We start from the raw sequence: 21,327 nt of genomic DNA on the forward strand, positions 1-21,327 counted from the left end.
GAAACAAATCTGAAATAATATTTGAAGCTTCTCCCTTTGGGGGCCACCTCCAGGTAATCCTTTTAAAGCATGTCTTGGGGTCAGGCATTCCCCACTTACCCTCCCAAAGCCACAGGGCCATCAGCTCACCCCCTTTGCCGTAGCGCTAATGCCCTGGTGTTTGCTGCTCGTTGGTCAAGTCCAGCTGTAAATCCTTGGTCCTCTGGATCCACCCACACCCCCAGTCCCTCAGCCTTTTTTAAAACAACTTAACTAAAGACATGTTGCTGCCTAGAGAAATTTTTCCCAAACTGTGCCTTTATAGGGATATAAGTGCTGTTGAAGAGATTTATTGTATGCATTTCAACAAATATTAGCCCCTGTTTGCACAGATTTACTGGGCACGTGATGGTCCCTAATGTGAAAAGTCCTTTTTGGTACTGGAGCTTGGGATTTCAGATGAGCAAGTGATGTTTTCATATAGGACCCGTCAGAGGCATTGAGTGAGGCGGATGCCATTAGGCGTGGTCAGCAGATGTGAGGGTGCATCGAGGAGGTTGGCGGTGTCTCCAGAGGCAGAGGGCTGATGCCTGTGGCTTGTGTTTTCAGGCTTGTGTGGTTATTGTCCAGGGGCCAGTCTGGGGACTGAAAAGGTTCACCTGTTGCCTCCACCTCTCCTGTTTGCTTTAACAGCCCCCAGGCCCCTCCTGTCTTCCTTCTAGCTTCTGTATCCTGATAGGGTAGCATTTTTGTCACTGGCGGAACATGGAAAGGTGATTTTCAAATAGAAGGGTGGGTGTGATTTTTTTTTTTTTTTTGATGAGTCCCAAGTGGCAGAGAGACCACCTGGAGGTCAGTTGAGAACTGGGGACTCTAAGTAAAGGCACGCTTGACATGGCTCTGTCTCCTACCCCTGAACAACTAGGGAAGCGAATGGCAGCCTCTGGCCAGGAATTGATTGCATTAATTGATATGCCAATAAGAGAGCTTGTTATATCCGCCATTGGTTAGGAGGCCAGCTAACAAGTCCGCTGATCAATGGCACCAATAAAGATTTCATCCATTAATGAGCAACATGGTAATTAATGTTATCCATAAACCAATTAGCCTGGCTAGCTAATGCGCCAGCCTGCACGATGAGCGGCAGTGCCGAAAGTGGGCAGGCCACTACCCATCTGGCATGGAGTTGGGTCTTCAGGTGGCTTCATGGGGTAATGAGAGAGCCTGAGACTCTGGAAGGTTTATTCCACTGGAGAATGTGAAGAGAACTTGGAGCATTCAGAGCCCCTGGCAGAGAGAGAAGAAGGCAAACAGAGTCCTTGCTGGGCCCCGGGCTGGAGCACAGCTGTGCCCTGCTTGTCCCCAACACCTGCTGGGAGGACAGAGCAGGACACACTTTTCTCTTCCAACTCCTGTCTGCCCAGCTTTCCCACGCAAGCCTCTCAGGGGCTGTTAGGGGCCCGTAATGGAATGACCGAGTTCCCGGGTCACTCTGGTCCCAGCTGGGCACGCTTTCCCTGGGGACACCCCCATCGATGGCTCACATGAACTGCCTTGTGCGCTCCTGGAGGGCGGGCCGTGGCCTCTTCTGGGAACCATGAACGAGTGGTAAAGTAATTAATATCCCTCCAGCCCCCTGTCCCCATGTTTCATTTAGGAAGAAAAAATTTGTTGGAGGAAAGAAAGAAGGAGAAACAGATGATTTGAAGCTGTGCCTTTTTCCTCCCCCCCCCCCCAACCCTGCTGGTTTTTTTGAAATGACATCAGTGGGTTGTTTGCCAAGCATAACCTGGCAGCCTGGCGGCTCTGCCTGACTGCCTGAGATTTCTGGGGACCGTGCAGCTCGCCAGCTCCAGCCGTGGCAGCGTGCCAAGGTGACGTTCCGTGACTAAGCAGAAACGAGGGAGAGGGAGAGAGGGAGGAAAAAGGTATGTGTGGTTGGGGAGCTGGGGGAGAGAGTGGTCCCGGGTCTGGGTGTGGCATGGGGAGACATGGAGGCATGGCCTGGGGCATCGGATCAAGAGGGCGGGTGTCAGGGGAACGCACTTGGCAGGCCAGGGAGTGGCCCTGTGGCCCTGGGTAGGGAGGGTCGGCGGTGGGGGGAGTTCCAGGGCAACAGCCACAGATCCAGCCTGAGAGACTGCTGACCGAAGGGGTCTGACTTAGGAGGGAACAAAATGAGCCAAAGTGAAGGTGACAGCCCCGAGGGCCTGGAACTATTGAGAAGGAGGCTTAGGGAAGCTTTTATCAGCACCAGGCCCGATACTCCTCAACGGAGTTTCCTTTGCATTGTTAGGTATTGACCCTCAGAGACCCCTTGTGGATTCCCTAATTGAAAATTAATACTAGATCAATGCCATGGGCAATTTGCATATTGATCATAAACAACTTTGAAGGCACCGAGTGTGCGGCAGATCAATAGGGCTCCTGAATAGGGCTGCAGAGGGAGCACCTCCCAGTACAATGCACTCCGAGAAAGGTTAATGATTTGGGAAGTTCCTAACTGCTCGGCGCTGGGAATGGCCCCCACGCCGCACAGCATCCGCAAGAGCAATTAGTACGGGCGGGCGGAGCCACCTCCCCCCACGGCCCCCACCCCTGCCCACCCCCCACCACTGCAGGGGAGGGCGCCTGCTGGTGTGTGGGAAGGGGCCGGCCATGAGTGTTTTTACAGTTGCCTTTTTTGGTGATGGATGAAGTCTTGGGGCAGTTTATTCTGGGAAGTGTACTGTAAAAGGGAGCAACGAAGTGAAGGCTCCGGTAATTGCTCTGGCCCCTTCCCCAAAACACAGTTCTCCTGATGATTGGAGTGGAATGACCTGGAGAAGGGGCGACAGCTCCTCAGGCTCCTGGTCACTGTGGAAACCTGAATTCATGGGCGCTTTAAGCTGTGCTGGGTTTGGCCCATTGTGCATCCTGTCCCATTCAGCTCCCGGTTTTCTGGATCTTGCTTCCTCGCTCATCACCTGCACTCCCCTGCTTGGTGCCTTCTTGTCTCTCTCTGGCTTTTAGCCTTACCTCTCTGGGCAGTCCTGGCCGCTCCTGTGGATCCCCAGCAAGCCCAGAAGGGCCTCCTCCTCCTGGCCCCCTTCCTGGCCCCTCCTGGCTTCTTTGTGTTTTCTTCGAGGCCCCTCCCTCTCTCCCTTCTGGCTGAGATCCAGCTCCTCTTGTCTCCTGGCCAGAGAAACAGCACCCAGAGCAGCTGACCCATGGGTGCTCCGGATTTACCCGTTAATGTTTAACAACAGAACCCAGAACACTTGAGGGCTCACCCACTTACTCTGCCTTGGAGGCCCCAGGGTACTCTGAGACAGCTGGTTTGCGGCACGGGGCCAAGTGCTGCCTGAGGAGACCTGTGATGCCAGTCTACCTGTACCTCGCTACCTGGCTGCACCCCGAGACAGCCCAGGGTGGCGGTGCGGCAGCTGAGAGCGTGTGCGCACGCGCGCGCGTGTGTGTGAGACTAGGGGGAGACCCCTCTTCTCTTGTGGCCAACGGAGTGGACTTCTTTCCACAGTGGCCCATTTAAGAAAAGTAAAGCCTCCTCCCCCACCCTCCAGATCCATCTTGCACTAGGAAGAGCTGGCATCGAAATAGCAGCCCTGCTGAGCTTACGTAGCTTTATATGATTATTAAGTTTGCGGAGTGCGTTGAAGTTCATTTATGTGGAAAGGCAGTAAAGTTTCCGAGAAGGGCTGTGTGGAATGGTTGGTGACAAATTTCTGGGTTGGAGCTGTAGCCCTGCTGAACCAGGAGTTCCTCACCCCAGGCCCGAGCCTTAGCTTCTCAGGGAGGGGCTTGGGAGCACAGTGGTGGGGCGGGTCCTTCTGGTGCATGGGTGTCAAGGCCAGCCACTTGGTGTAGTATGGCCAGTGGCAAAGGATGCTCAGGGTTCCCCTGCCTGTCTTTGCATTTGTTCAACTCAAGGTCGGCTCCTGCCCACCCCCTAGTAAAGGAAAAGGCACAAGGAAGTTTTATACACCACACACACGCAGATTTGGGGAAGTACCGTAGCCTCCGTACTGGAAAGCTCTTCGAGCCTAACTGTGTGAAGCTGAGCAGGATGTCTCGCCCACGCAGCTCTCTGCTAAGGGCGGGAATCCATCCCAGCCTCTACTTACCAGGCAGGATGGGGAGTCTGAGGCCACATCTGCCCAGAGGAGGGGCTGCTGAACTGAAGCACATTGTTCTGATTTTCATAGAAGTTCTTTAGGTGTTAGCAATGCCTCTGGCCTGACAGTAGCCAGTAAGGCCTGCAGGAACTCGTCCACGTGACCTGTCTGACTCATCTCCTGGCCCTCCTTTCTGTCTTTGCTCCCACCTTGGGCTTTGGCACATGCGGTTCCTCTGTGCCTGGAAGGCCCTTGTAGCTCACACCCTCACTCCTTCGGGTCTGTGTTCAAATGTTGCCCTCTCCAAGCTTCCCATAGAAAATGACCCCTAGCATTGCCTTTTCCCTTTTCCCTACTTTACCGTCCTTCTCCATCAGCATCTGACTTACAGTATGGTCATTTGTTCGGCAGCTTTTTGTCTTTCTTACTCCCCCACCTTCTTTCCTTCTTCTCCACCTTCTTCTTTACCCCTGCACTTTGAGAGCAGGGACTCTTCCTGTCTTGGTCCCAACTGTATTGTCATTGTCTAGAACAGGTGCTCTGTGAACGTGTGGTAGGTGGATGGGTGGGTAGGTACATGGATGGGTAGATGGATGGATTGATGGGTGGATGGGTGGGTAGATGGATGGATAGCATGAGAAGAAGTTTAAGTTCTCTTGGGAAGGCCATGCAGTAGCTCTTAAGGTGTTCATGAAGAACATGGGCCTTGGCTTTGTTCTGCTACTTCTAGGCTGTGTGACCTTTGTTTTCTCATCTGTGAAATGGGAATAATAATAGAATTTACTACTGTTGTGTGACAGTTGTATTCCACAGTTACTGTTATTACATAGTAATAATTTAGACAAATGGCATCTTTATAAGCACACGGTACTGGTTTTTATGATCAGACTCTTTGCAGTGAAGATTTCCCAGACAGCAAAAAAGGGAAGTATAACACGTTTTCTACTGACCAGTCCCACTTTGCCAGACCCTTCCTTCTCCTCCTTGCAATCAGGGCCTTTGTGATTGGGTCAAGAAAATGGCACCCAGGCTTCGAGGCTCCTGGGGCAGGACGGGGGTGACCTGACATGGATCATAGGCGCACACGGGGTTGGGGGGATTGGAGAGCCAATGTCAGCTTGATTCAGGGCCCAGCAGGCAGGTGCGGGGCCATCCCCATGCATGTGATTACTTCATTATGGAGCCTTTCATTGACTTGGCTGCACTGTGCTGATGAACTGAGACTGGGGACAAGAGCTCATAATTGAGGGAAATAAATTCCCATCACAGGCCTGGCTGCAGCCAGGAGTCAGCATCCCCCTCCTCTGTGTGTGTGATGGGGGTGGGGGTGCATGCAGGTGTTCACGCCTTCCCTGCATGCTTCTCCCCTTCTGTCCTTCTCTTCAGAACCTCACGGGCTTTGGATGTAGGCCCACTGAGCAGCCTCTTTGCAGACCTGCCTCTGTTTCCCCTGCGTGGAGCTGCTCTTCCAGTAGCAGGCCTCTTGCACTTGGACGTTAACCCTCTTTTCATGCTCTCCCCGGGACTGGAACCACTGAACCTCCATCAGTCCCGTCACACACCTGTTCTACCTCTCACTTAGTCGTCACCCTTGTGCATTTGTTTGTTCACCTTCATCTCTGTGCTCTCCGTGAGATCTCTGTGAAGGCAGAGGAGGGCAGGCCCTGCTGCTGCCCTTCTTAATTGAAATCCTGTTTCATTCATCTGGGAGATGAGGCAGGGGAGGGGGTGGGGCAGAGTTTTCCCAGGCAGGTCCCCTTGCAGCCCGTCCACCAGACACGAAGCCAGACCTGATACCAGCGCCATGAGTGCGCAGCAGCATCTCAAGGAACAAATTCAGCAACCAGAGTCATTTGCATTCCACTAAACCGAAAACCACACAACCAGCTGCATGGTTTAACCACCACACACACACACAAATGTTGTACTGCGATGCATTTTCTCGAAACCAGGAAATTAGTGGCTCGGGTCACCAGAGCATCTGAAGTTGGTCATTACTAATCAGTTGTTTACAGCAAAGAGATTTTTTTTCTCTCCGCCAGTGTTTTCTAGGCCTTCAAAACATTTCCTGGAATCTTGACTGAAGTCAGTGTGTGCTGTGGGCTGGTGATACACATAATGGCTGGGCTGGGGAGGCAGGTTGCCTCAGTTACAAAGAAGCATGGGTGGAGTGAAGGCAGAGTAGAAAAGAAGTAGAGAGCCCTCACTTGACACCTTCTGACCTCAGCCGGTGGAGCTGAATGCTAGAGAGCCAGGACTGAAATTGCAGTCACTTTAGATTATTTGGAGCGAGGAGAGGCAGGGAAAAAAGGGTCTGTTGACTACAGGAAGCTGAATTCTTCCTCCACTGAAAAGCTTATTAGTGGAAGGGGAAAAAGCAATTACTTGGCTTTTGCTGGTTCTCTGCAGCAGGGACCAGGGGCTGCACCGGCCCCTTGGACCTCACCTTGATCTAGAAGCTCTCTGACGGGCTCTGCTCCCAGCCATTCGGGAGGAATCCTTCTGGGACAACCCCCTTCCAGAAAGAGCAAGAAGGGAGAGAGGGAGAAAGCAGGAACAAGAGAGAGTGTACGTGTGTTTCTGTGTGTAAGGATGAAAGAGTGAGGTGGGCGGGCTGCATTGCGCCAGAGCCATGGCTCGTTCTGTCTTTAAACGTGACGGTTTTATTTTGGGTACCACGTTGCCACTGGGCAGGAAGTTAACAGGATACCACTTGCCTAAATACACGGATATCTGGGTTCTTAGGAGATGGTTTTCGGTTTGTTGTGGTCTTGGCGAGCCCATTTTTATCCTTGCTATTATGTCTTTTGTCTCAGAATGTCAAGAAAAACTAGGTCTTGCTCTGAGCAGCTGTGCCACTTGCCTCAACGTCGGAGCTTTTCCATGGGACTTTGTTGGTTTCTTTGCCCGGCTGGCCACTGGAGCAGCGTGTGACCACCTGTCCCCTTCATCCTCCTTTGGATTTCCTCACCCTGGGGACATCCAGCCCCCCACCCCTCTCCAGGTCCTGGTCTCCTGGTCTACAGAATCAAAGTGCTTGTTGTCCGCTCCCCCAAATCTCTCAAAACAAAGGCCGGTCCCTCTGATGACTGGGTTTCTGCAAACAGCCAGTATCTCTCTCTCCTAAATCTGTTTGCTTGCATGCTTCTCTTCCATACTTGTCACCAGAATTTTCCAGTAGGTGAGTCAATTCATAGACTCTCTTCAGACAGAAATTGACCTTTCCCCCACCTGCCATCGTAGATGCTGAATTTAAAGATGCAAACTTTTTTTTTTTTTTTTTTTGGAAAGTTGCTCTTTGATGACTGTCTAAATCCTCTTATTCCCCCTCCTCTTCTTACTTTTTATATTTAAAATTGTTGCTTGGTAAGTGAGAACTCTTTCACTTTTTCTCTTCCTAATCATTGGGCAGTCTCATCTTCAGATTGTATTGCCTTTTAACTAGTTTTTTCATTGCTTCTTACCTTCCTTGCCACCATTCTTGGCCTTACAAAGTGGAGCAAAACCATTGACTGGTTGCAGGCTTTACTTCCATATTCTGTCTCTGCCCGGGGTTCATATTCCCTTAGAAAGAGCTGTCTGCTTCTGGAAGTGTGGGGACAGTTCCGACGTAAGGTATTCCCTGACAAGAGCTTCTAGTAATTTTTCCAGGTACAGCATGTACACAGAAGAGTGTAGACATCCAAAATTATTTCCATAAAGTATGACTGTGTGCTGTCAGTTTCTCCAGATCCCTTATTCATAACTGTCCCAAGTACCAGTTACTTTCTGCTCAGATCCTTGATGACCTTCTCATCTCATGGAGATGTTTTCTTTCTCTTTGGTTTCACGTATTGGTTGTTTTCAATTGTTCCTGCTATTAAAGAGTCTAGAATTTAAGTTCTTTTATTGAATCGTTTGTCTTGATGATTATGACTGCATTTTTGGGCTTTAAGATGCATTACACGGGGTGCCTGGGTGGCTCAGTCAGTTGAGTATCCGACTTCAGCTCAGGTCATGGTCTAGCAGTTCAGCCCTGTGTCAGTCTCTCTGCTGACAACTAAGAGCTTGGAGCCTGCTTCGGATTCTGTGTCTCCCTCTCTCTCTGCTCCTCCTCCGCTCATGCTCTGTCTCTCTCTGTCTCAAAAATAATAAATATAAACATTCAAAAAAAATTTTAAAGATACCATTACAGTGTTAATTTGGGGTGCGTAATGGACTGCATTCCCTTTCGGGGATACTAGCCTGTTCTTAGGTGGAAGACACCTCTCACAGGAGGGAAGGCTGAGTAGATGGACCCAATCCTGAGACTGAGGGTAAAACACAGTTAGTAGCTCTGAAGATTTGGAGATGGGTTACTGTAGCCAAAATCACCATGAAAGGGCTGGTGTGCTGCTGGTGGGGGTATTTTGTAATATCCAAAGTTTAAAAATGCAGAGGTTTTGTATTCAACCACTGGCATAACTTTGGAAGTTACTCAAAAGGAGGAGGAAGAGCCAAGAATTTTCTTTCTCCCTTTGGGCACAGAAGAGCTGTGCAAGGTGCATGTTAAAAAATGACAACTTAGCAGTCCCATCTGCTTTTTCTCACGTGGATGCAGGAAAGCTTTTGAACATAAACCCTTGGATTTTCTCTGTACCTCAGCTTCCTGCTTCACTCTCCTTGCAGTTTCCGAGGAAATGTTAGCTCAGACATGCTGCTGCTGCTGCTGCCTGGTTGTTTCAGCCTGAAGTGTGCTTGGGGACTTGATGGTTTTGGAGAATGGCCCAGTTTTTTACTTTCCAAGTGTAGACACATCCTTAAATGTCTCAGGTGTGACCGTAAATGCTTCTGGCAGAGGCAGGCCCTTCTCCACTTGTACCAGGCAATGTATGCATGGTAGGCACCTAAAGACCCAGGCCTGGGCCATCTCCAGGGTTCATAAGTGTCCCTAGGGTTAGACTCTGCAGCTGGCAGTGCCATTAACACCTTCGGTGACCTTTGTGCACGTGCAGGTCTGTCCAAGGAAGAACAGGTTTAACTGGTGCTTTCTTGGGTGCCGGGTTGCCTGAAGTTGGCCTGACGTCTGTTTCCTGCATTTGGTTTGGAAAGTGTCAGCCTTTGTTTGTGCTTTATTTTTATGAATCAGCTTGTTTTACCAGCTGTGCACATAAGTGGCTGATGATCATGCAAAATGAAGTTCACTGACAGGCAGTCCATCACTCTCCTGTCCTCGGGTGGGAGCACACAACTATTTCTGCAAGCACCCTGTGCTTCACAGGGGCCAAGGCTGATTTCTCAATAGGCTGCAGACCCTTTGGACACTGTGAGCATTAAGATTGAGGCCATCAACAGGCTGGGAATTCAGCCCATCATTCGTGTTGGTCTGTGACTTAGACTCCTGGAGTCATGGCTTCGTATTGTCTTGATGGTGTGCTGTTTGTTTTGATGGCCAGGAACAAGATACTTACCTGTTTGTCTTTCAGTTTTCTTTTTTGCATATCTTCGCCCCAAATATTCCATCATTCCTTTGGGCATCGTCAAATCACATCTCCCCACTGTTGTAAACACCTTGGGCCTGTCCAGCCACCCTTTTGCCTTTCGTTTCCTTGCTGTCATTCCTGTACAGATAGCATCCTTCAGCGTTTGACATTCCCAGTACAAGAGCCATCCCACAAGGTCTCACTTATACCCATTAGGTTCTAATCACCATCATCTAATACCACTCCTGGTACATCCTGTTCGTTTCCCACACACCTTCATTTGTGTATAGATGCTTAGGTACACTTACAAGCCTTCCTTGACGTTTTTTTCACTCGTGTATTTCCAACATTTTCCAATTAAAAATAAATAGGAATTTGTTTCTTTCTTCTTTCTTTTCTCTTCTCTTCTCTTCTCTTCTCTTCTCTTCTCTTCTCTTCTCTTCTCTTTTCTTTTCTTTTCTTTTCTTTTCTTTTCTTTTCTTTTCTTTTCTTTCTCTTTAAGCATAAGATATCTCCCTGACAAGCCAAGTGAGTTTCAACTCAGAAGGGTGGTTTCAGTCTTTTTAATGGAAACTGTTAATTTTTTTTTTATTTACACTCTTTCTATCACTCATGTGTGTTTATCTATCCTGTCTTCTCCTCTCCAGCCATGGAAGCCTGGCAGTGTTTATTTCAAGCAGAGTGTTACTGAAAGACAGATGCTTGTAGGGACTGCTTATGTCTCACACCTGGAATGTTAAAAAGCTTTCAGGCAGATCTGTTTGGGTGAAAGATGTCCTTTTCTGTAGAGGAGGAGGACTAGGAGGGAAGTGGGACCTCCCCGCCTCATCCCATGTGAGCAGGAACACCCACTTCTGACTGTACTTCCAGATGCCTTAGATGATGCTTCCAAGTCCACAAGATAGTCTGTTCCAAAGAGCAAACCTCTGAGTCCCCTTCTTCCTCCATCAAAGCCTTCCTCTTTTTACTGACCTTGGCTTTTTTCACCTTTGCCCATCAAATAGTCTGTTGTTAAGACCCTGTGACTTACTCTGTCCCCTCCCCCCGCTCATTCTCAGTAGCATACTGAGTTAGACTCATTATTTTCCTCTACTACTTTGTTTTTAACAGAGGGGGAGATAAAACACCCTTCTTGGTTTCAAGAACCTTCTATTTTGCATGCCTCTTCTTTCCAGAACATTCCAGTTTGGTGTGAGGTTAAACTGTGCAAAATACTGTTTGAAAGAAGGGAGAAAAAGAGAAAGGAACTTGTCAAAATGCATTTGTTAGATCACGTTTTAAATGAAGTACAATTGAAGGTAGTTTTTGTCCAAAGAAAGGAAAAACCCCTGCAAATCCGCTGAGCTCCCAGAGAGCGCGCCTCCTTTGTCGTCGCCCTGACATTGAAGTGTAATTTTTCATGGTTATTTGGACTGGAAAATGGGGGTGGGGGGAGAAGGGGAGAGATGGGTCTGCGATTATTTCCCATAAATGACAACACAATCCCATCACGCTCCGCTACAAACATGCTCAGGGAATTTGCCCTTTTTTACATTTCATGTGTGGAAGCAAAGCGCCAGTCCTGGCCCTGGAGAAATCAGGGGAGCTAATCCCTGCTGAATTCAGTTTCCGCAGAGTTCTGGGACAGAGCTGGATTTCCCGTGGAGTGTGGATTCCGAAACCATTTCAGGGTTGGGTTTGTGTTTTACAAACTGGAACTCACATTTTTCAGTTATTAAAAAAAAGAAAGAAAGAAAGAAAAGAAAAGAAAAGAAAAGAAAAGAAAAGAAAAGAAAAGAAAAGAAAAGCAAGAAAGCAAACTCTTCCTGTGAATAGCCACCAGGCGAGTCAGCGGACATATTTAGTTCCGTTGTGCTCTGTCACCGCACATTGGCTTTTATCCTTTTCTGCGTTTCTGCAGGGGGCAGCCCAGGTGCTTTTGCTAAGAACACAGATAAATGGAACTTGTTGCAATCCTGGCTGTAGGCGGTTCCTCCCTTTTTCTCCTCCCTTGACCCCCACCCACCCCCTTAATTTTAGCGCGGTTTTGACGGACTGTTCCGATTGACCAAGTGGCCTCGCCCAGGAGAGGGAAAATGGCAGGACCTGTCCCTCGCCACACAACGGCAGCATTTTTCACTTTGTGCTCTGGCTTTCTGTGTGCCGTTTGCTTAGGAGAACAGCTCAAAGAGGGGAAATTTTCTCTGGGAGGCCTAAACAGGCCCTGGCGGCGATGGACCCATAAAACGCGCTCTCCTGTCAGTGCGCAAGGTGGAGGTGAAGTTAAGTAAAAAGCAAAGGGAGAGCCTCCCCCAGGCTTGCGTCCTTGCTGCGGCTGACCTTGCTCTACCCAGCAGGGGCTGCGCAGGGCTGCAGCATGCCCGGCCTCCCCAGCCTCCCTCCTGCCACACAATCCCCATTTTTCTTGTTTCTATAAACAGTGGCACGATCTTCAAATATACAAAAGCATAAATGGTCTCTATTCTCCAATTATTCATTTTAATAATACCCGGAGTTGCCTTCAGAGTGTTGATTCTTTTAGCCCGCTGCCAGAAGGCAGGGTCGTGGGGGTGGTGGCCAGGGAAACAGGGTCGAGGGTGGAGCAGTGAGGAGGCTGAGGTCCTCCAGCACTGGGTTTTCCTGCAGAGCTTCTCCCGAAGCCCCTCTCAGAAGGCTGGCCGGCCCCCCGCCACCTTCCAGGCTCTGTCCAGAAACTCCAGGCCCTGCCGCCCCAGGTGTATTTGGTAAGTGAACACCTAGTGGTCAAAAGAATTCTTGTGGGAAAATGATCACTTAAAGGATTTGCGCTCATCCCTGGGGGGAAAGGGAGTGTATCTCCAGTGTAGCGCGTCCTCCGCTTCCTCTACTGCTCACATCCCCCTTTCTCTCAGAGGAGTGACGTCCACGGGTAGAAATGTCACCTTTAGAAGGCAGTTTTGTTTAAAACAACCGGCTAGCGCTTTGGCCACGTTATTTTTTAAAAAGGGACGAGGGTGGGCACATTCCCCGCAGCAGCACCAGGCTGTCCCCACCCCGATAGCTCTCCCCATTTGGTAGAGAAGGGTCCTTGGCAGGATGGCCTGGCTTGGCTCGGAGCTTAGGGTGGTAAGCAAATGGATGATGCGAAGACAAGGGCCGCCAGGAGGGTGCTCTGTCCTTTACATCCTGTGCAAGGCAGGGACCTCAAGGAGGCCTGGGCAGGCAGGAGTGCGGGAGGCCCGTTTGCCCATCGTCTCTGTGTAGGGAGCCTACTTTTCACCTTGAGCTCTGCTACTGCACTGGAGTTCTGATGTCGGCCGGAAAAGAAACGGAATCTTCTCTTGAGAAGGTGAATAAACAAATGCTCCAGCCTCGAAGCCCCTGGGGGCCTGCTGTACCCCCTCACCCTCATTCTTTGCCCCTTTAAGCTTTCCTGCCTGGACTGTGATGGGTTATATTTCAAAATGTTGCACTTGCCAGTGTCAGTATGGATTTCTGGACCCTTCATCTGGTGATTTGGTATTTCCCTCAGTATCCTGTTAAGATGTAGAAAATGGAATGGACACATTTTGCCTGCAATTAAAAGTAATACTCAGGTGATTACCCACAAAGAACTTTGAAGGAGGTTTTACGTTTCCTGTTCCATGTGTCTGCATGAAAACATGCAGTCACCTTTATCAAGATGCTAAGTATAAGGTGTGTTAAGAGAACGATATGCATTTGTGGTAAGCAAAACCACCTTGATCTAAGGGGGGAAATGTTCTGGGGCTGCGGTATTTGTCAACCAGAAAACCTCATCACTCGAAGCTGTGTCTTGTGCAGTTTCCAGCCACGCCGTCAGGGCTGGAAAGACACCATTGGAATAAAACCATGGAGTAAATGTTTGAGGAAATATGTTTGGGAATGATGCAGAATGGATTGCTGCATCCTGTATCTGGGTGTTCTGTGCATTTGGGAATAAGCCTGGGCACATGGAGAATCACCCGCTGGTAGGCCCCGTGGTCACCATTCAGTGAGATCCCACTCGCCAAAATGTCACAGAGGGAGAACGGCATAGTTATGAACGTTGCTGCCATTTAACTCTTCTTCCTTGGCTTTGAGAGGCAAGACAAGACTAGGGGTGAAGAGCTGGGAGCAGCAAGGTTGGATGTCCGTCAGCATTGTCAATCACATCCTGTTACAAGTTACTGTTTTAGCAGAATTTTAACATGCTAGATCTTATGAGAAACAAGTGGTGTAGACCTTAGCAGTCCTCTTTTACATAGTGGCATTTGATTTGACCTGTGTTTGCAAAAGAAAGCATGCATGTTCTGTAGAGTATATACAGCCAGTAGAGGTTTCTTGTGGATAACAAAAGGCCAAGAGGATTGGGCACGCTGGAGGGTTCTGCCCTTGTTTTCCAATTGCACCAACCAACCTTGCAAAAAGACAGCAGATTGGCCACAGTGTCCTACGCCGAGTCTATGGCCACAGGGTCCAGCACCTGCACACAAGTTACAGAAATAAGAAGACAAGACACAGTCATGGAGTCCCCCCTGCTCTCCACCAAGAGAGATCCCAGCCTAAGTGGCTGCCACCTTCCGTGGTACTCCTGCTGGCCCTCATGTTGCAGGCCTTGCTTGCTTCGCGGTTGTCCTTGGTTAATTAGGTTGAAAGTGGAGAAAGGAAAAGCTTTAACCCTATCTTCAAAGTAGGCAGATTGGTTATTTTGTTTTTCAAAGAAGAGGTCCTATATACAATTAAAACTTGTTTCTGGTAAACCTCATTCCAGGAAAGATGAGCTTTTAACAAAAGGCTTTTGACAGCTGCAGGCTATTTCATTTTTTTTAATGCCGAATGAAAAATCAATACATTTTTCTGGGTTATACATATTCAGAACAGGCCTGATATTTCCATTATAATGGAAAGTGGGTGTCTGTGCACATCTCGCCTGTCAGAGCTGCACCACCGCATTTTCCAAGCCACTGCTAAATATTTCAAACCTGATTTGATTGTGGTTCATGACAGCTAATGTTTCTCAGCTCTTGAGCCTGCCGACAGGCAAATGCACTTTATTTCACCCCCACCCTCAAATATGGCTCACCCCAAAGAAAAAGGAAAGAACAGTTTCATTCTTCAGGGATCCCAGATTGTTGTATTATTTAAGTAACGTGATCGCCTGAGAGCCTTGGGTACAGACACCCTGATTCTTAGGAGAATTTCCAAAATTCTGTCACAATGAGGCACTATTGGGAGCTTTGTCAGGTTTGGGGGAAGGTTTGAATTGTTCTACATTATCCTGTTAAGAGTTAGGAACAGAGGGACTAGTCTTAGCCATTGATTGACTCCCCTTCCTTCAAGTCTGTAAGCAATTGGTAAAAAACACCCAGTGGACGCAGCTCCCGGCCCCAGTTATTTGGTGAACGGTATTGGTTTTGGGGGCAACTGGCAAGTTCTCTGGGTATCGCATTTGGGGAGTGCATGTGGCCGGGGTGAGTGCAGACTGTATGATGATGCCACCTCTGTGCTTGCTTCTGTCCGGTGCTCCTTTCACATACCCGTTTCCAGGTTGTTCATAAAATTGTTGCAAATCTCCACGGGGCTGCCACTTGGCACGCACACCTCCTCTGGGAGCAGGTTTCACCCTAAGTCGTGAATCTCGCAGTCACCTTCGCCAACATGATACGTAGAAGGTGTGTTAAGACAACCGTTCGCATTTGTGGTAAGCAAAACCACCCTGACTGAAGGGGAACTTTCTGGAGCTGCAGTATCATCTCCTCAAAAACCTTAGCTGCCCCCAAGAACCCTTCCCTCTTAGAATATATGTAGCTGCTGAAATTCTTACACCTGAGGGCTCTGTCCTTAGCCAGGAGACATGAATGAGCAGGGCTGGGTTTGGCCCGAGTGCTAGTCAGTGCTGTCTGGGAGAAGCCATTGTCAAAAGGAGGTAGTGATGGAAATAGATTTTTTTTTAAAGACCTTCAGCCAATGGAGGCTGAAGTTTTATGTGGACTTTGAAGGCAGAAGAGATACCAGGAAGACTTCACAGTTATTCAAGATTTGCTTGTGTTTTCCTAGCCGTTTAACATGAAAATACATTCACATAGGAGGGGTGCCTCGGTTTGAGGGCCACTGTGGGGTGTATCCATCCAAGTCGCCTTCTGCTGTAGCGGGTTTAGAAGCACCTTCTCTGAAGTCTTCTGAAAAGCAAACGTTCTGTCTGGGTTGCGCTGGGCCTGCTGCCCCCTGGCAGGAACGGGGTTGGGGGGACGCAGGGAGCAGACATGACCTCCTCACCCAGGTCCTGGCTCTGCCCTTGAAAAAACATTCCTGGGGTGTTCTGCTTGGTTCTGAAATACCGCTAGACTCTTGGAGAATAGATGGTTTTGATTTGTCTGTTGCAGCCTTAAACATGGCAAAGTGGCTGCTGGGTGTCTTAGGGAAGGGCAGCAACTTCGTCATCGGAGGGAAAGACAGGATTTTCCAGATAAAACCAGATCGTCGGCCCTTCAAGTCTTCACTTGTTCCCACCATCTGTCAGTAGCTGGTATTATATATATATTTAAAACATCGACGCCTGTAATGACCCTAACCCTAACCCTTTGCCACTGAGCTCACGGGTGGGTGGAAAACGCAATCTGTGATCTGTGAGAAACTGCCACCCCCTCCCCCAACCCCGTGCTCTGTCAATGCGTGGATGTCAAATACACATTCCTAAAGGGAATACAGGCTGGATAACCAGTGCCAGCAGCGCGGAGTGTGGATACGCTCTCTGTTAAAACGCTGGATGCCATTGCGCCCCTGGTCCCCATGTGGTTCCAGTGCAGGGGGACGAGGCGAGGCCTGGGTCTTAGTGAGTGGGCTTTCTTTAGGCTTTCGTAACCAATCAAACAGACCCCGCCTGCAAAGCATTGTGGGTCTGAGCTGTCCAGACAAATTCGTACTTTGTATCTCTGTTTTTTAATCATTTTTCTGGCTTTATTGGTATTCAGAGCTCACAGTTTTCTGGTTACTGTCAGCCTGGGCTTTCATCCATTTTAAAGAGCTATTTTTCCTCTTGCTGTTGATGATGATGGTATAAAGACAGATGGTGTAACTGCTTATGAATGTCCTATTTTATTTCCCCAGGACCAGACAGTTCACTTGAAGACGTATATTATTTCCACATGCTCAGGTTGGGCGGCCCAGACGGTGTCTGCTTCCTGCAGCTAGCTGCCCTTCCAGGCCTCGCCATGCAGAGGGCGACACCTGTAGGTCATAGGTGGAACTGCAGCGAAGTGCCTGCTCAGCCGAATGGGACCTGGTTTTCCGTTGGGGGTGACACTGGTCCTCTTGCAAAGGAAGCTGTTTCCTAATAACTTCTTCTTCCAGGAGTTTCTTAATCATTTCTTCTTCCACCAAGCATATAACAGCCTGCTAGTGAATGAGTGACAAATGATAGTAGGAGCTGAAAAAGAAGAGGATTTGATTTTTAAATCTTAAAAAAAAAAAAAGGTGGAGGGAGGGAAAGAGAAACAAAATAAGTTCCTGAATTAACCTCTGACCTCCAGCTTCCCAGTGGAATTTAGCTGCCTTCACTTTTCTCCTTGTAGTAGGGTAGGGAGGGAAGAAAGCAAAGAACCGAGGCTTAGAGAATGAGGGCTCCAGGAGTATTCACAAAGCACTGTGCGGTTTCCTTGTTCAGTGCATCACCGATGTGTTTATTCTTCACACTCTCTGTCTTCTGAATAAGATGTGTTTGGAGAGGCTAAAGAAGTGGGGTCAGTGCCAGAGTGACCGTGAGTTCTTAACTCTCTGCTTGGATGGCTGCAGCCCACATGATGGTGAGAAGGGTGCTGGCCTTTGGAGGTGCCTCCCAGTGGGCAAATTCGTTCCTTCTTTTGTAGAGAAGCACTTCAGGCACTGTTCACCACATCAGGGTTTTGTCTATTTGCTAGATGTCAGGTTGTCGACATCAAAGGTGAAGTGTGTGTGTGATGGAGAGGAGGGGCCATTCAGCCATCTCTTCATAATCAAATTTGATTAATGTCTACATTACTAGACATAGTTTGTATCACAGCATGTACTGGGACAAATGAGGATATCTTAAGAACCTTAGCTCCTTTGGGTAGACCCAATTTAAGATTGATTGACTGAATTCTAGTATCACCATTCAAAGATGAATTTTATAATCACAGTGTTGAACAGTTTTATCAAAAGTGTAAAAATGTGCATTGGACATTCTGCCCGGACACAATTAAGATTATGCATCTATAATACTGTGTAATTTACGTGTTATTCTCTGATAATGCTTGTATGTAAATTTTTTTCTCTCCTACACGATGTACAGTATTAATATGGCACTGTATATCAGATTGACTTCAAACCATGGTTGCCTGATTTTTCTCTGTTTGAACTAAGTGTGGGTATGGGGAGACTTGATGTTACCTTGCCTATGCAGTATGACCAAAGGAGACATGGAAATTACATAAGGAGGCCTATTATTTGCAGATGAAAATAAGCACTATCTTATTTCATTTGTGTTCCTCATGACTGCCTCATAAATGCCCTTTTGGTGGTAATGAAGAAAGAATGTTCCCTGACTCTGCGTTCAGTTTTCCAGTCCTCGGACTTCCGTTGTCTTTTTGGGAAGAATTAGGAAAATCTGACTCTAAACAGATACTTTCTTCCTCAAGTGTTTTATAAAGCTTCTGGGGTCAATTTACTTTTAATTCCTTTTACTTTCTTTGTGTGATGAAATTTAGAAGCTATTTTCTGGAGGTTTGGGGAAGGTAACACCTTGAAACATTGAAAAGCAGGGTCATGGCTCCAGGGACCTAGGGTGACATTGGTCTGAGCCCCAAATCCAGTACCTAGTCCCTGTGTACCCAGTCTAGTGCCAACCCCAGTGATTAATGTGGGCAGCCAGGTTCTCATGTCTCTATACCTAGGAAGGTGTGCTCTTCAAAATCTGCTAACAATTTTGTCGTTCACCCACCTCCGTTTGCTTTGCCTGCCTTATTCATTCATTTAGCCTATTCTTTTTTTCTTTTTTCTTTTTAAGTAATGTCTACACCCAGCATGGGCTCGAACTCACGACCTCGAGATCCAGCTGCTCCACAGAGGGAGCCAGTCATGTGTCCCTTGTTTAATCCATTCTTAATGAATGTTTTGGATAATGATCCTGAGGGCCAGGAAAGTAAGAGAGAAATGTCTCGCTTCCTTTGCCTCAGCATTTAGAATATCTCTCTTCTTCTTCTTCCCGACTTGAGTAACCTTGTGTTTGAAATGACCATTCTTCTGTCTCTATCAAAGCATTGTGTGTTGAGCTGGAGAGAATTTCCATGGCTAGTTTTAAACCATTGGTGGGTAAAGAATGGACTGACTTCAAAAGGAAAATATATGATTCTGTTACAATTTTTCCCCCTTTCTCTACGAATCTAGCACCTTGCCACTGATGCCTGGCACACCTACAGATGTTGTTTGTTTTCTAGAACTCTTCACATTAACAAAATCCTCTCAGTGATATTCTGTGACTCTTGAGACTATGAGTGACTTAAAAAAAAAAAAACCCTCCTGCCGTGGTCTGGCCTGTGCACTGTGAGGCCTCTGAAGGGTCAGTGATAGGGTCTAGTCTAGTTCAAATCCATAACGCACTGGGGTTGGAGCCAAGCAAGAGCTACCATGTGGTTCCTGTTTTGCATTTTCGGGTGGAAAAGACACATGCAACTTAAGGCATTTAGATGGAGTTATTTCTTCAACAGGATTGAGAGAAATACCTAATGTCCCCATGTCTAGAGCGAGTCATTCTCATGCCAGTGAGTAGGAAAGGGAAGGCCCCACTTGCTTCCCTAGACCTCAGCACATCCGGAGTGCAGTCAGCCTCTCAAGGGCCATAGGGAGAGAGGAGGCACAGTCGTTGGCCTCTGTGTGCTGTGCTTGGTGATTCTTTGGACTAGGAGCCAAGAATCCTTCATCTTCTGTCTACTTTTAATCCTTGACATTTTGCTTTTCTTCTGTTTCAGAAGAAGCCGTTGAAGATGTTGAAGGGCCCAGTGAAGCGCCTGCTGACCCAGAGGAGCTTGCTAAAGACCAGGAGAGTGGAGGCGAGAAAGACCAGAGCAAGTGGACAGGTAGCGTGTGCGCTGCCCTCAGGGCCCTGACATCTGTCTCTCCTGGAAGAGGGAGGCCGACGGGTCAGGGAGCAGATGCATCCTGAATGTGTCCAGAAAAACTGTGTTGGCTCTGTGCAGCGAGAGAAGGATTTGGGTTTTGCTTTTTTGAATGGTCAGCATCATTCTCCTTCTGTCTGGTTGTGTTGAAGAATTTTTAAAGCTTTTTCTTTAAATGGCCCAAGAGCCAGCTTGTTTATTGAGCATCCAGGTGTCTGGCTCTGTGCCAGGGGCTTCTGTGTTTTTGAGGTCACATTTCTCCAGTGTTGCTTTGTCCTCGATGTGACTCTTCCTCCATGGAAGGTCCAGTCCCCTAGTCCTCCTGCCCCTAGGCCCAGTGGAAGGCTTTGTCCTGCAGACCTTGACTGGGATCACTCCCAAAACTCAGCAGTGAAGGGTGGGCTCCATCCTGCATTCAGGGGCCTGGATGGGCTCTGCACATTTTGTGTCCTACCTTGTCCCCAGGGCCAGCGCCCACCCCCTGAAATGCACCCAGAGTGGGGCAGGCAGTGAAGCCAGGCAGAAGGACGTGTTACCAAAAGCAGAAGAAGTTGAAGTCGGGAAAGGAAGTGCTATTTCTGGAAAACTTGATGTTGTGAGAAGGGGAACAGGCATCTCTCGTGATGATGGGGTTGCTGTATTGGAAGAAAGAAGAGCGGAGACTGAGAAGAAAAGCTTGGGTGTTTTGAGAAGTAGCAAAGTTGTTTCTGAGAAGACTTCTCAGGACAGATAAGTCTCCCAGAAACCACCACAGTTATTAGAGGAAATGATATGACAGGGAACAGAAATTATTTTATTTGGTCAACCTAATTCTTAAGGCCTTTTGTTATTAATATTGTAATACTTTGTATTTTTTTGAGAAAATATTTACCTTCTGGAGTCTGTATTGGTTGGGCCTTTGTTACTTTTCCAGGCACGGCTGTTCTTAAATCATGTTCAGTGTTGGCCTTCACTATTTAAACAAGATACAGAATCTTGGAGAGAGGCCAGGGAGAGCCATGAAAATGACTGAAAGCTGAGAAATATTGCCTCTGAAAAGAGGCTGAAGAAATTGGGGCTATTCAGTCTGTAAAAGAGAAATTTGAGAGGCAGCTTAACAGCTTCCAAATTTGAAGAGGGAGGGGGCGGAATAGGCGATGTGCCTCTTCAGTGTTTCCTGGGACACAGCAACAGGACCCAGCAGAGTGGGTGAACGGGCACGCTGGGTGGACTTCATTGTCCATCCTGCTCATCGTCCCCTTTCGAGCCGGACTCTGTGGTGGCCAGGGGCCTGCGCTCCAGAGGCGCTGAGGGAGGGGGCCGAGCACCCTGGGAAGAGTTGCAAGGGCAGACGGGGAGGCAGGGCACGGATGTCTGTTCTCCAGGGCCTCGACTGCAGAGGATTGTCCGGTGTTGCTTTGCACAGGCCAAGATCCCAGTTTCTGCTGCGCTGTTCGGGCGAGATGTACACGGACTTTGCAGACAACAGTTAAACGTACCTGCTCAGAGGTGAACCGGGGAAGAGGATTTCACACGCATGGTTGGAAGGCCCAGTCACCTTCCACACCATCTGTCCTTTGTTCTCACAGTTTGGGTCCCTGGCTTCTAATCCTGGCTCTGCCACTTACTAGTTATGTGACCTTAACCTTTCTGTGCCTCAGTTTCCTCGTGTGAGACGGAGATTAAAAATAGTGCCTACTTTCCCTAGGATCTCTGTGAGGATTGTTT

General features: G+C 48.3%; 1 protein-coding gene across 2 annotated transcripts in view; it reads left to right on the forward strand.

Moving 5' to 3' along the window:
- ZFHX3 (zinc finger homeobox 3) overlaps nucleotides 1-21,327 on the forward strand; it is a 235,300-nt gene that overhangs the window by 172,690 nt on the left and 41,283 nt on the right. For both annotated transcript variants that reach the window (XM_047078686.1, XM_047078688.1), the window contains one exon: nucleotides 19,474-19,581. In XM_047078686.1, coding sequence (XP_046934642.1) covers nucleotides 19,474-19,581 — 108 coding nt within the window. The remainder of the gene's footprint in view (nucleotides 1-19,473; nucleotides 19,582-21,327) is intronic.

This window comes from Lynx rufus, unplaced genomic scaffold (assembly GCF_022079265.1).
Source record: "Lynx rufus isolate CCGP_SWC_20201006 ecotype Redwood Valley unplaced genomic scaffold, mLynRuf1.p SCAF_16, whole genome shotgun sequence".
Lineage (NCBI taxonomy): Eukaryota > Metazoa > Chordata > Mammalia > Carnivora > Felidae > Lynx > Lynx rufus.